We start from the raw sequence: 16,248 nt of genomic DNA on the forward strand, positions 1-16,248 counted from the left end.
AAACACTTGTTTACTGTTCCATCCGAAATGTCATTGCTTTTCTTGATACCAGGGCAAATGATAAGAGAAAAGCAATATGGCTTTTATTTAACACATTATTACCCCTTGTTCTAGCTTAACGTTTGGTTTGCAACAACGGGGGTTTCTACAAAGGTTGCTGTCTGCCTCTCCAACCTTTGCAACATTGTATTTTTTTATTTATTGTGATCTCCACCATCGTGTAGACTAGAGAATGAACGTGTCTGTCAGGATGAGACAGACAGCTTTTCTCATACTGGAAAAATCATACATCAACACAATTTTCATGGTTATATACAAAGAAATGCCAATATAAAAACAAGTCAAACGAATCGAAATGCTGCTAGTTTGCTGTCTCTCCAGCTTCAGTTTGAAGTGATTGTGTGTAGTGGTGGAGTGTCAACTCCAAAAGAGTCGATATCTCGACTCCTTGACCACCGAGAGTTGGAGTCGACTCCAAAAATCCTGGAGTAGTCAAAAGAAAGGTAGCCTAGCTACGCTGACGTAGGCTACTAGCCTTAAATATTTTGTTGAGTAGAGATTGTCAGATGGCTCTCTATGCATTGCTAATCAATTACCCAAATCAAATCAAATTTGATTTGTTACATGCGCCGAATACAACAGGTGTAGACCTTACCGTGAAATGCTTACTTACAAGCCCTTAACGAACAATGTAGTTCAAGAAATAGAGTTAAGAAAACATTTACTAAATGAAATAAAGTAAAAAAATATATAAAAATTAACACAATAAAATAACAATAACGAGGCTATATTCAGGGGGTACCGGTACCGAGTCAATGTGTTAGTCAAGGTAATTTGTACATGTAGTTAGGGTTAAAGCAACCTAATGAACCCAGAGTGTGCAAAGCAGTCATCAAGCCAAAGGGTGACTATTTGAAGAATCTCAAATATTAAATATATTTTGATTTGTTTAACACTTGTTTGGTTAGTACATGATTCCATATGTGTTATTTCATAGTTTTGATGTCTTCACTATTATTCTACAATGTAGAAAATAGTGAAAATAAAGAAAAACCCTTGAATAAGTAGGTGTTCTAAAACTTTTGACCGGTAGTGTACATTGTACAACACAGCAGCTTTTTTAGCATGGTTTTGTATTTAAAAAAATTATAGACGTTAGCTCTTTTTCAATGGGAGGGAGGGTCAATGGGGAAGACAGATTGTTTTCCCCCAAAGTGGGCGTGGTCTAGGGGAATTCCTTCTTATGACGTGAATATTGACTGGGACCATTGAACAAACGACCAGACGGCTCGGCTAGCAACCCTAGATTTGTGTCGGGACTATCCTTGTGGAAGGATGAAATAGTATGAATACATATATCAAACAAAAAGTGAATGAAAATATGTCACACATTGTTTTAATGTTATGTTGGTACTCAGCTCCGCCTCGTACCTACGACCGCAGCACAGCCGTGCTAAAAAAGTAGTTTAACACATCCTCTCGTGTACAGTTGCTTTAAAATGAGTCTCAAGCATGTCTTTGCTGTTTTTTTTACACCAAAATGCTATGTTTAAATGAAACAATAATCATCTAGCAAACACGAATAGGAACTAAAATATATTCCCATATCAACTGTAGTTGTATTCTACTCATCTGTGCTTGATGTTGTTCCTCTCATCCTATGACAGGATGGTGGACGTGGGGGGTCAGAGGTCAGAGAGGAGGAAGTGGATCCACTGCTTTGAGAACGTCACATCCATCATGTTTCTGGTGGCACTCAGCGAGTATGACCAGGTGCTCGTAGAATCTGATAACGAGGTGAGCTTTGTTATTAACAACCGTACAGTATGCAGGGCTTGACTTTAACTTTTTTTTTACTTGTCCAAAAGTTGTATGATCATTGTATGATGCAAGGAACCATTATACAAAACTAAAATGCGATAGAGAATCAGACAAAAATGTAGGCTATACTCTGCCTATTGGCTTCTTTGCATATTCAAGCCTGTTTAAAAAAAAAAAACACTGCCCCTTTAAGGCTCTCCTGGAGGATGGTTGGCCAACCTTGGTAGCCTATAAAATATTGCAATATTACAATTACAAGTCTACAGTTCAAAACAAACTCTGGGACAGACCACTGCACACCGCACGTAAGAGTGGTTTCATGTGGCAGAAATGAAAATATCTGTTAGAAATTAAGAAAGGGTAAAGATGCATCAACTAGCATGCACTCTGAGGAAAAAAAGGTTCCTTATAGAACCAAAAATGGTTCTATCGCTTGCTTCAAATATGGAACCACTAAACGTTCTATATATTGATCAGAACCCTAGAGGTTCTTCTTCACTGAACCAAAATGCTTCCATATAGAACCCTGCATGGTGCCATTTATAAATGATGGCTACTACTATTAAATATAAATGTTTTTTGCTAAGAATATCACTTAATAAATAATTAAACAATGGACAAAATAATTATCAGCATTGTTTTTTAGAATGTATTATCATAATATGCAAACAGATTGGAAATGTGCACTGGTGTCCAGGGAGGCATCTCTTCGTTTGAATGATGGTCCATGTCAACTCTTGCTAACTTCTTTACAATACAACTTTGTTCATTAGTTACAGTGAACAACAAAAATGTGTCACTGCTCAGTTTTCAACCCCCCCCACAAACAGCAGACCTCACCCCTCCAGTTGAGACAGTCACCACCTGGATGCTCAAGGGTCCAAAGGTAGGGGAATGTTTTTGAGCATGAGAAACCATCAGCCCTCCAGTTATCAGATACATTTCGTCAATTTTTTTCCAACTGGCCACCTTTCATCCACAGGTAAAACTCCTGCCACCGGTCCAACTCCTTAGCCACTGGGCTATCTACCGTCAGTACAGTATGGGTTATTGCCTGACTGGTTCCAGAGAAGAAGAAAAGAGGAGCAAAAACATGAGATAATCATTAGAACTAAGCATGAGTTCATCTGCCAAAATGAAGACAAAATGCTATGCAGGCATAGAATTACTATGATGTAGAAGAACAACTTACACGCAGTTGTCAGCAGCAGCAGAAAGAGAGATCCCCTGGCTCTGTTAGTTCTGGGTTACTGCCAGACTGAGCAAAACATAAACAGTGTGTTTAAAAGTCATGTAATGATTAACTAGGCTGTTAAATGATGTATTATACATCATTTATTATAAATAATTTATACATACCTCCTCTCAGTCAGCAACAGTCTTCTAATGGCTTCATGAAACATAGTCCCCTCAATTGACTCCACACTGGAATAAAGTAACAATTAGCAAATTGCCAATGTCAGGCTGGGTCTGTTGCTCTATTTGGCATATCCCATAATAAAAAAGTATGTTTATTTGAAAGAGTTAGCTGGCTAACTTGTAAAGTGGCAAATGCAAGTAGCCTAGCTTTTCTTTGTTTAGTTAGCTAAGTTAGCTAACGTAGCTAGCAATCTTACAAACATGCTCAAATTCTTTAAACTTTATTTATCTTGCGTATAGTTTATCATATGACTTTGATTTCATTTCATATTGTTGAATTAAATAATCAACTTTGTTTACCTTAATATATTGAAAAATAACGTGCTTATTGGTAGGCGACATGCAAGTTGGTTCAATCATCGTCCTCTTGCGTGGTTATGCTGGAATGACAGTTGGTTTCCATATAGAACCCCTTTTAAAATCTAAGACTGTATGCTTTCATTAAACACATTATTTCCTCATGCTTCTAGATATCATTTAGTTTGCAACAGCACTGGTTTGTATCAACCTTGCTGTTTGTCACTCGGCAAAAATGTTTCAAAATATGAAATCGATCATCCTCCTGCCATAGAGGGCTAACGGTTTCAGACGTCAGCTAGCCATCTTTCTGACCATGCCAAAAAAAACATATTTCACCTTTATTTAACCAGGTAAGCCAGTTGAGAACAAGTTCTCATTTACAACTGCGACCTGGCCAAGATAAAGCAAATCATGCAGCAGCATCATTAATATGGCTATAAATGTCAATGCAAAACAGCTGAAACAAATTAAAAGGGAATATTAGCTGTCATTTCAGAGTTTGATGTGACTGGGTTAGCTTTTGTTAGCATTTTATTTCTAAAATCCCCATTATACTCAAAGTTCTTTACTGGGTATATATAGTTCAGTGCCTTCAGAAAGTATTCACACCCTGTTACGGGTGTGTAAGGGGTTACGGGTGTGTAACAGGCGCACTTTTATTCCGTTCCAAAAACGACATCACAGAATACAATAAACGTGCCCAAAACACGGAACATGAACAAAATACAGGCGCGTGGTAAAATACCCACGTAACATACAACAATATCACACAAAGACATGGAGGGGAACAGAGGACTAAATACATGCAGTGTGATTAGGGAATGAAAACCAGGTGTGTATGGAACAAGACAAAACAAATGGAAATATGAAAAATGGAGCGACGATGGCTAGAAAGAAAGCCGGTGACGTCGAATGCCGCCCGAACAAGGAGAGGAGCCGACTTCGGCGGAAGTCGTGACACACCCCTTGACTTTTTCCACATTTTGTTGTTTTACAAAGTGGGATTAAAAGGGATTAATTGTCTTTTTTTTGTCAACGATCTACATAAAGTACTCTAATGTCAAAATGGAAGGAATATTTTTAACATTTGTAAAACATTTCTGAAAAATAAAACAAATATATCTTGATTAGATAATTATTCAACCCCCTGAGTCAATACATAGAATCACCTTTGGCAGCGATCACAGCTTGAGTCTTTCTGGGTACGTCTCTACGAGCTCTCCACACTTGGATTGTGCAACATTTGTCCATTTTTCTTTTAAAAATACTTCAAAATCTGTCAATTTGTTTATTGATCATTGCTAGACAACCATTTTCAGGTCTTGCCATAGATTTTGAAGCAGATTTATGTCAAAACTGTAACTCGGCCACTCAGGAACATTCACTGTCTTCTTGGTAAGAAACTCCAGTGTATATTTGGCCTTGTGTTTTAGGTTATTGTCCTGCTGAAAGGTGAATTAATCTCCCAGTGTCTGGTAGAAAGCAGACTGAACCAGGTTTTCCTCTATGATTTTGACTGTGCTTAGCTCCATTCCGTTTCTTATTTTTCCTGAAAAACTCCCAAGTCCTTAACGATTACAAGCATACCCATAACATGACTCAGCCACCACTTTGCTTGAAAATATGGAGAGTGGTACTCAGTAATGTGTTGTATTGGATTTGGCCCTAACATAACACTTTGTAGTCATGACAAAAAGTGAATTGCTTTGCCATATTTTTTGCAGTATTACTTTAGTGCCTTGTTGCAAACAGGATGCATGTTTTGTAATATTTTTATTCTGTACAGGCTTCCTTCTTTTCACTCTGTCAATTAGGTTAGTATTGTGGAGTAACTACAATGTTGTTGATTCATCCTCAGTTTTCTCTTATCACAGCCATTACACTCTGTAACTGTTTTAAAGTCACCTTTGGCCTCATGGTGAAATCCCTGAGCAGTTTCCTTTCTCTCTGGCAACTGAGTTAGGAAGGTCACCTCTATCTTTGTAGTGACTGAGTGTATTGATACACCATCCAAAGTGTAATTAATAACTTTACCTTGCTCAAAGGAATATGCAATGTCTGTTTGTTTGTACCCATCTACCAATAGGCATTAGAAAACCTCCCTGGTCTTTGTGGTTGAATCTGTGTTTGAAATGCACTGCTCGACCGAGGGACCTTACAGATATTTGTATGTGTGGGGTACAGAGATGAGTAAGTCATTCAAAAGTCATGTTAAACACTATTATTGCACAAAGAGTATGTCCATGCAATTTATTATGTGATTTGTTAAGCACATTTTTACTCCTCAACTTATTTAGGCTTGACATAACAACAGGGTTGAATACTTATTAACTCAAGACATTTCAACTCTTCATTTTTAATTAGTAAAAATGTAGAAAACCCAAATTCCACATTATGGGGTATTGTGTGTAGGCTAGTGACCAAAAAATCTAAATTTAATACATTTTAATTTCAGGCTGTAACACAGCAAAATGTGTAAAAAGTCAAAGGGTATGAATGCTTTCTGAAGGCCTTATTTGGTAAAGGGTTCTTTAATCTTGTCCAAAGAACCAAAAGGTTTTATATAGAACCCCAAATAACCCTTTTTTTCTAAGATTGTGGGTTACTGGTATGACTACGATTATGCCTTTGGCTGCTGGTCAATAAAATAATGTTGATTTGAAAACCAATAGAATATGAGAAAAATTATTCTTTCAATGGCATATTAATTGTTTATAAAATAATTCCCTCAACATTTATATGGTTGTATTTTGGCTAGCCTAGGCTACTTTGAAAAAACTTCCATGTTATAAACAATTAAGTTTATGGTTAAATAATTTCAAAATGCTGACCTCCGCTCAGGTGGATGATGTGCTCCACTGTTCTTCACTGTCCGGCCTTGTGACCATTTGATCTGAACGGACAGTGCCATGAGTAGGCCTATTGTCGACAGAATCAAACCTTTAGACACTAATGTTAATTATCTTTCATTATATTTGCCAAACATGACTAGCGCTTAGCCTATATTTACGTAATTTAAAGTGTGATTAAAGTTTGGCTACATTTTCTGGCGCCTCTCTCGTGTTAGCATCCGTTTGGCCAATATGCGTATCACCTACACTTTGACATGTATGCTTTTTTATTTATGGACTTGAAACATTTATTTTAATATTTATTCCAGTGTTGGCCTCACTGATCCAATTTTGATCGGAGTAATTGTTTGATATTGTGATTCTTCTTCTTGTCTGACAATTTTGTTTTACATGTTCCGGACAAGAAGACAAGCACAAATGTCGAGCCCTGCAGTATGTTTAACTAACACACACACACACACACACACACTCAGAAAGTACATCTATTTTACTATTTAGATAACAACAGCACTTTGCATGAAGTTACATCATTTGACAATAGGACTTCAAGTAATCTCTAACAAAGTAAGTTAATTTAGGTCTGTGAACCATTGTACAATTCAGTCTTTCTACTCGAATTACATTATTCCCATGTGCAAAATAATGTGAATATATATATGGCTATGGTCTTCTCTCTCTCAACTATGGTGTGTATGGGTGTTTTAGAGGCACACCTCACTGTGCTTCTGAAAGAGAAAGGCTTGTCCTTATTTAAAATAATGGAAATAAGACACTGCTTTTTCATGGCTTTTTCCAGCTAGACCTCCCTTTCACTTGGAAAGCAGTTGTAAATTACTCCTACAGCTGTTTTGAATACAGTCTACGGGCGACAGAACTTCTTCAAGAGAATGCACACCATCTGTGTGTTCCCAGCATGCTCTTGACTTTTCCACTTTGTCAGTGGAAACCTGTGTCCATAGGATAAAACCAGAGAGAGACCATTAAAACATCTGTAATCAGGCAATTAATGTTTACAGTGACGATACAATATAAATAACATAAGACCAGTTGGTTGAATGTAAAGCTATATTAAAAACATGAGCTGGCGCACACTCAGAGAAAATGATTTTATGTAGAGGTGCTGACTAACGGCGAATAAACAAGAAGCTATAAAGATAAAGAGAGTCGCACACTCTCTATATAAACTCCCAGTAATTTATTGGGTAAATCAAATCAAATGTTATTTGTCGCATGCACCAAATTCAACAGGTGTAGACCTTACAGTGAAATGCTTACTTACAAGCCCCTGACCAACAGTGCAGTTTTAAGAAAATACCTAAACTAAATAAGAGATAAGAATAACAAATAATTAAAGAGCAGCAGTAAATAACAATAGTGGGGCTATATACAGGGGGTACCGGTACAGAGTCAATGTGCGGGAGCACCGGTGTCGAGGTAATTGAGGTAATATGTACATGTAGGTAGAGTTATTAAAGTGACTATGCATAGATAATGACAGAGAGTAGCAGCAGCGTAGAAGGGGTGGGGGGCAATGCAAATAGTCTGGGTAGCCATTTGATTAGCTGTTCAGGAGTCTTATGGCTTGGGGGTAGAAGCTGTTTAGAAGCCTCTTGGACCTAGACTTGGCACTCTGGTACCGCTTGCCATGCGGTAGCAGAGAGAACAGTCTAGCAGAGAGAACAGTCTATGACTAGGGTGGCTGGAGTTCCTTGCGGTCGGAGGCCGAGCAGTTGCCATACCAGGCAGTGATGCAACCCGTCAGGATGCTCTCGATGGTGAAGCTGTAAAGCCTTTTGAGGATCTGAGGACCCATGCCAAATCTTTTCAGTCTCCTGCGGGGGGATAGGTTTTGTCGTGCCCTCTTCACAACTGTCTTGCTGTGCTTGGACCATGTTAGTTTGTTGGTGATGTGGACACCAAGGAACTTGAGGCTCTCAACCTGCTCCACTGCAGCCCCGTCGATGAGAATGGGGCGTGCTCGGTCCTCCTTTTCCTGTAGTCCACAATCATCTCCTTTGTCTTCATCACGTTGAGGGAGAGGTTGTTGTCCTGGCACCACACTGTCAGGTCTCTGACCTCCTCCCTGTAGTCTGTCTCATCGTTGTCTGTGATCAGGCCTACCACTGTTGTGTCATCGGCAAACTTAATGATGGTGTAGGAGTCATGCCTGGCCGTGCAGTCATGAGTGAACAGGGAGTACAGGAGGGGACTGAGCACGCACCCCTGGGGGGCCCCCGTGTTGAGGATCAGCGTGGCAGATGTGTTGTTGCCTACCCTTACCACCTGGGGGCGGCCAGTCAGGAAGTCCAGGATCCAGTTGCAGAGGGAGGTGTTTAGTCCCAGGGTCCTTAGCTTAGTGATGAGCTTTGAGGGCACTATGGTGTTGAACACTGAGCTGTAGTCAATGAATAGCATTCTCACATAGGTGTTCCTTTTGTCCAGGTGTGAAAGGGCAGTGTGGAGTGCAATAGAGATTGCATCATCTGTGGATCTGTTGGTGCTGTATACAAATTGGAGTGGGTCTAGGGTACCTGGGATAATGGTGTTGATGTGAGCCATGACCAGCCTTTCAAAGTACTTCATGGCTACATACGTGAGTGCTACGGGTCAGAAGTCATTTAGGCAGGTTACCTTAATGTTCTTGGGCACAGGGACTATGGTGGTCTGCTTGAAACTTGTTGATATTACAGACTCAGACAAGGAGAGGTTGAAAATGTCAGTGAAGACACTTGCCAGTTAGTCAGCGCATGCTCGGAGTACACGTCCTGGTAATCCGTCTGATAATCACCAACGTTTCAGCTGCCGACTCTCTTTATTTTGATAGCTTATGGATGTAAATCTATGACATTTTACCGTTTTCCCCCTGTACGTCAAACCTGCAGTTTAAACCTCCATGCAAATCAGAGGTTTGGAAGACCTGAAAGGTTGTTTGTAATGCTTGTGAAGCACCACACACAAATGTTTTATTTGTCACATGGACAAGTACAGTGAAATGCTTCAATTGGAACCGCTACCCAACAGTGCAGTATTCAATATCAAAATAGTATAACTAATAAACATTTTTTTTTTTTAAACAAGAGAAATAAGAAACAGAGTGGAAGATATATACAGGGCCAGTGCCAGTACCAAATGTACATTGTGCAGGGATACTGAAGTATTTGTGGTAGATATGTACATGTAGGCAGCGATTAGGAGGAAGTGACTGGTAGCAGGATAAATAATAATAATAATAATAATAGTAAACAGTATGGCAGCAGCATAAGTGGTGGGTGGGAGTGTGCGTGGTGGTAAGTGTGTGTATGTAAGCGTGTGGTTAAGAGTATCAGTGTTTGCCTGATAGGCGGAAATGTAAACAGGGCTGAAAATGTGTGGGTGATGTGGGTGTGCACCCTCCCCTGTTTCCTGTAGTCCACGATCAGCTCCTTGGTCTTGCTGATGTTGAGGGAGAGGTTGTTGTCTTGGTACCACACTGCCAGGCCTCTGACCTTCCTCCCGACAGAATCAAACCTTTAGACATCAATGTTAATTATCGGTGTTGAACACTGAGCTGTAGTCGATGAAGAGCATCCTCACATAGCTATTCCTCCTCTCTAAGTAGAACAGGGCAGTGTGGAGAGCAATTGAGGTTGCGTAATCTGTGCATATGTTGGGGCGGTATGCAAAGTGGAGCGGGTCCAGGGTGTCTGGGTCTGGGATGATGGAGTTGATGTGTGCTATGACCGGCCTTTCAAAGCACTTCATTGTTACAGAAGGATGGTAGTCAGCTTGAAACGTGGGAGATGTGTGACAATACTCTTGTTTAAATGGTGATGACACCATAGAACAGACTTTTTGTGGACCATTTAATGTGCTTAAGGTGGTGTGTGTGTGTGTGTGTGTGTGTGTGTGTGTGTGTGTGTAAATGTTAAAAGAAAGTAAATAACAGCCCAGTGGTGAACTGAAAAAACATCTGGAGGCCTCTCTCTCTCTCTCGGGCTGTAAAAAGTTGATTAAAACCTGTACTTAACGGGATAGTATAGCGAAACTGAACTATGCATTCTAATGATAGCAGCTGGACTTAACTGTTTTCTTCTCTCCTCGTTTCTCCCTCAGAACCGAATGGAGGAGAGCAAAGCCTTGTTTAGGACCATCATCACATATCCCTGGTTCCAGAACTCCTCTGTCATCCTCTTCCTCAACAAGAAGGATCTACTGGAGGAGAAGATCAATTACTCCCACCTGGTTGACTACTTCCCGGAGTATGACGGTGAGTGGCCGCACCCGTTTTCTATTTGGAGTCAGGGGCCCCGACCACAAATGAAATTCCCTCAGGAAAAATAAAGTTCTCTAAAACTGTACTAGCCTCTATGCTTTATGACTTGTTAAAAGCACGAATGAGCCTTCATAATGTGTTATAACAAGGCTTGTAATATGTGTATGTCTCTAACATAGGTCCCCAGAGAGACGCCCAGGCGGGCCGCGAGTTCATCCTGAAGATGTTTGTGGACCTGAACCCGGACAGCGACAAGATCATCTACTCTCACTTCACCTGCGCCACGGACACAGAGAACATCCGCTTTGTTTTCGCCGCCGTCAAAGACACCATCCTGCAGCTCAACCTGAAGGAGTACAACCTGGTGTGAAAGCCATAGAGTTAGAATCCTAGAAGGGACTTCTTCGGCATGAGCGGAGCACGACTGGGGCCGAGACCCTTCTCCAACATTGACTGACTGAATGTCAAACTGACTGTCAAAACAAACATCTAATGGTTGCATAATGCTAATTTATTGCCATTGTTGACCCTTCCTTTCTTTTGTCAGCACCGTTCCTCCAATTGTTTTAGGCTAAGCGTTGTGACTTTTTATTTTGAAGACACTGAAAGTGACAGCTGGGTTTTGTCCAGCTCTGATCTTGATTCCAAGGTGCTCCTGCCTTCTGTGTTTCTGATTCGACCCAGTCGGTCCTTTCCACCGCCAGTATGTGGCGTCCATTCTTCTGCCTAATACTTCTTTTCCTCAGAAAAGGTGAAAAGGGTTGATACTGTGATTTTTTTTTTAAAATGATTGTTTTTCATTATTGCATCAAATGATTTGGTAGCGTTTGACGTGGGAGTCGTTTGAGCCACACAGCATGGCGGGAGGTTAGCCGTGTAACTAGGTTGTGGAGTGAGCACCATGATACTCATTGTCCATCACAGGCCCCGGGGTCAGGAAAAGGTTATTGATGAGACAGTGTTGACGTCGCGCTGTGCCACGCTCACTTTTTTAAGGTCCTGTTTATTGCCTATGCCAAAAGGACGTACAGTAAGGTTAACTCGACGCTCCGCTTTGCACAGTTAACTAGAAAGTGTAATTAGAAGCGCGACGGGACACAGCCTTTTGAAGGCACCAAGAGTTGCCAATGCACACGTGACCATTTTAAAGTGTTTTCCCCCCGTTTTTGGTTATACACTCCTCCCCCATCTCGTATTCATCGTTGAATGCCAAACCACTCGTTTGAGTCAGTATGCCAAGCCTGACAAAACACACATTCACTGGAGTTCATAGAGTTGTGTTGTTAATGCCAAATTGAGTGGCCAGCCGTTTTGTGGTCATTGTATGGAAATTATAATACTATTGACAGTAGAAGCTGACGTCCTCTTGTGACCAGCTGTGACCAGTTGTGATTATGTGGTCGGTTGTATTCCATAGGCCCTTTTTCTCCAAGTCTTGGGTTTGGTACACCTTACACAGTACGAAATGGTTATTTTCTTTTGACCAGACGGAGGCGGGGACCAGGGGGATGGAGGACCTTGCTCTATTACTGATGAGTCACACAGATTCAGTTGTGAGAATCTGCTTTTGTCAAGGGCTCTTCTCTCGTAGAGGGGCTGCTAGTCTTCTCTCACTGCCTGGACTGAGCTGGGCCACCGCAAAGGCAGCTGTGGCAGCCAATCACAGTGCCAGTGTCTCGCATAGACTGAGAAATCACAATGCAGCTCTGTCCTTTTGACTGTCCAATTACAGGCTAGCTGTCTGACTGTTTTAGTTTGTTAGCAGTGGAGATGATTAGCCGTTTCCCACGTTCAAAGGGGCAGTGGCTCTGACTCCCAGTTATTTCTCTGAGTATATACATTTGTTGTAACAATTCCCTAAACATAACCCTGTAATTGACATTTTATTGAGGTATAGTGCAATTATGAATGCTATAATCATTTTACATACATCTCTCTCATATATGTATGTATGTATGTATGTATGTATATATATATATATATATGTATGTATATGGCAGCATCCATGTTGGCTTTGTAGTCATTATTTTTTGGCAGATTGAATGTGCGGTATTGAAAAAATGTATCTATGTAATTGTATTGTATGTCTAATGTATGGCTAATTCGTTTGGGGGGAAAAATATTTACGTTTGTTTGTTTTTAAAAGGAGAATGTATATGTTTTCGCCAGTTCATTTCTCAACAAGAAATGAAGTGCAGTTTCAGAACTGCTTAAGGAGTAATCAATATGATCTAACGAAACGATATGCCAGAAGCTGCAATCGCTTTTGCTAATTGACTTTCGTATAAAAAAACTGCAGACTCAAATTCCAGAGCTAATTCCATTGGTTTAAATCTAAATACTGGCTTCAGGAAAAGAGCACTTGTCATGTAGGAATGACCACATCATGCATTCTCCGACTCCTTTCTTTATTTGACTACATTTGTTAGCTATTTTATTTATTCAAACAGGGCCTTGGAGACAGCACTCTGCAGTTTCCCCATTTCCCCTTGTCATCCCCACACTGGGACTGTGCGTTCCGTTGGGGCTAATTGTTCATTGGCCATTTAACGTAATGCTGCACCCCCTGAGGTTTCTTATGTTAACATTTAAGACTGAGCTGTGGCCAGGAGGACACTGCTCCAATGCCCAGTAAGAACAAGCCATTCGCCTCTCAAAAACACCTTCCAGTGTCTTTTTGCTGTCGAGGGTCCACGAAAACCACCTCTACATTCGAACCACCCCCTAGTCCCTACATGCTTGAACTTATCCTGGGTCGTGTTCATTATGCATGCAACAAAAATGTTTTTTTAACAACAGAACAAAAAAAGAGTTTTTCTTATTGGACAAAGCCCGGTTTCAGTTGATGTTTTACGTTTGGTGCCTATTCAACGGAGTTAAGAACGTATGGTAAATTCATTCCTCAGCTAGCGTAAAATGTCGCCAATGGAGCTAACCAACTGGTACCTTTTTGTATAGCTCAAATGGTTTGCACGTTGTCAAGCGGGCGGTCACGTGTGTTGGCAAGGTAGAGGACCCTGGTTCAGTCAGAGGCAAGTTCTGGGAGGCAGCGCTATATGCTAAGCTAGCACACTGATGCCAGCTACACATAATAAACACGACCTAGTGCGTTCAGATCTATAACACTGAAGGGGTAGGGGGCTAGGGGATGGAACATGTGGGCACTTGATTACTGGGGTGGGTGATGGGTTAGAATGCAGGTCGGGGACCAAATGTGGCACTTGCCAAAAAAAGAATGTGCACCACGCTCACAATATGCTAGGAACCCAAATTTGTTTGAATGGATATATTAATGGATGGTACACTAATAAAAGCTTTTGCTTTTGTTTTGATGGCCATTCATCAGAATGTACAGATTTGTTTATTAACTACATACAGGTGATAGAAAAAGTTAACTTGTACATGTTGTCTTATTGTGGGAGCTGTGCCTCCTGCTCTCATTTAATTAAGGAAAACTTCATCATATGTTACCTCTCTCTGAATGAGACTCCTCTGTGAACATGTTTCAGTATTCACACAGACCAGAAGGCTAGGAAGCCAGCTAGAACTTTTCCCAGGGAAGATAAATAAAGTGAGTACAGCAAAGTATTTTCCGACAATAAATTTGCAACACAAACACATACATAGAGACAGTGCAGATAAAGAGGCCATAAAGAACTCCTATCCTGGAGTCACTTGCCGGATATTTACCTTGTGAGGTGACTGGCTTAGTTGCGACAGACAGGTAAACCCTGCAGAGGAGTTCAAGAGGACTCATATTTATGTTACATTTGATTGAAATGTTAGACTTAATATAATTAGCCCAAACAAAGAATTCAACTAATCTTATTTCTAAAGCAGGAAGACTGTAAATTGGAAGTCTTGATGTAGTGTTCCTGTTATCATTTTGTCATATGGTCCTAGATATCCAATTGGCCAGGTCAAATATTGTTACATTACAGTGCTTCCTGCCAGGGCCGGTTCCAGGCATAAGTGACATAACCCCCGAGCAGGGGGCCCCTGAACAAGAAAAAATATACAGTACCAGTCAAAAGTTTGAACACACCTACTCATTCAAGGGTTTTTCTTTATTTGCACTATTTTCTACATTGTAGAATAATAGTGAAGACATCAAAACTATTAAATAGCACATATGGAATCATGTAGTAACCAAAATGTTATATTTCAGATTCTCCAAAAAAGCCACCCTTTGCCTTGATGACAGCTTTGCACACTAGGCATTCACTCAACCAGCTTCATGAGGTAGTCACCTGGAATGCATTTCAATTAACAGGTGTGCCTATTAGTTCTATTAGTTCATTTGTGGAATTTCTTTCCTTCATGCGATTGAGACAATCAGTTGTGTTGTGACATGTTAGGGTTGGTATACAGAAGATAGCCCTATTTGGTAAAAGACCAAGTCCATATTATGGAAAGAACAGCTCAATTAAGCAAAGAGAAATGACAGTCCATCATTATTTTAAGACATAAAGGTCAGTCAATCTGGAAAATGTCAAGAACTTTGAAAGTTTCTTCAAGTGCAGTCGCAAAAAACATCATGATGAAACTGGCTCTCATGAGGATCGCCACAGGAATGGAAGACCCAGAGTTACCTCTGTTGCAGAGGATAAGCTCATTGGAGTTACCAGCCTCAGAAATCGGCGATTAACTGCACCTCAAATTGCAGCCCAAATAAATGCTTCACAGAGTTCAAGTAACAGACATATCTCAACTGTTCAGAGGAGACTGCGTGAATCAGGCCTTCATGGTCGAATTGCTACAATTAAACCACTACTAAAGGACATAAATAATAAGAAGAGACTTGCTTGGCCAAGAAACACGAGAAATGGATATTAAACTGGTGGAAATCTGTCCTTTGGTCTGATGAGTCCAAATTTGCGATTTTTGGTTCCAACCAACGTGTCTTTGTCAGACACAGAGTAGGTGATCTCCGCATGTGTGGTTCCCACTGTGAAGCATGTAGGAGGAGGTGTGATGGTCTGGGGTGCTTTGCTGGTGACACTGTCTGTGATTTATTTAGAATTCAAGGCACACTTAACCAGCATGGCTACCACAGCATTCTGCAGCGATACGCCATCCCATCTGGTTTGCGCTTAGTGGGGCTATCATTTATTTTTCAACAGGACAATGGCCCAAAACCCACTTCCAGGCTGTGTAAGGACAATTTGACCAAGAAGGAGAGTGATGGAGTGCTGCATCAGATGACCTGGCCTCCACAATCACCCGACCTCAACCCAATTTAGATGGTTTGAGTCAGACCACAGAGTGAAGGAAAAGCAGCTAACAAGTGCTCAGCATATGTGGGAACTTCAAGACTGTTGGAAAAACATTCCAGGTGAAGCTGGTTGAGAGAATGCCAAGAGTATGCAAAGCTGTCATCAAGGCAAAGGGTGGTTACATTGAAGAATCTCAAATATAAAATATATTTTGATTTGCTTAACACTTTTTTGGTTACTACATGATTCCATATGTGTTGTTTCATAGTTTTGATGTCTTCACTATTATTCTACAATGTAGAAAATAGTAAAAATAAAGAAAACTCTTGAATCAGTAGGTGTTCTAAAACTTTTGACCGGTAGTGTATACATTTTAGGAACTGGAGTC

General features: G+C 40.6%; 1 protein-coding gene across 1 annotated transcript in view; it reads left to right on the forward strand.

Moving 5' to 3' along the window:
* LOC106580086 (guanine nucleotide-binding protein G(q) subunit alpha) overlaps positions 1 to 13,982 on the forward strand; it is a 37,180-nt gene extending 23,198 nt beyond the window's left edge. The window contains exons 5-7 of the mRNA XM_014160719.2: positions 1,668 to 1,797; positions 10,485 to 10,638; positions 10,824 to 13,982. Coding sequence (XP_014016194.2) covers positions 1,668 to 1,797; positions 10,485 to 10,638; positions 10,824 to 11,014 — 475 coding nt within the window. The 3' untranslated portion in view covers positions 11,015 to 13,982. The remainder of the gene's footprint in view (positions 1 to 1,667; positions 1,798 to 10,484; positions 10,639 to 10,823) is intronic.
* Positions 13,983 to 16,248: the final 2,266 nt, after the last annotated feature.

Source organism: Salmo salar, chromosome ssa20 (genome assembly GCF_905237065.1).
Source record: "Salmo salar chromosome ssa20, Ssal_v3.1, whole genome shotgun sequence".
Taxonomy (NCBI): Eukaryota; Metazoa; Chordata; class Actinopteri; order Salmoniformes; family Salmonidae; genus Salmo; species Salmo salar.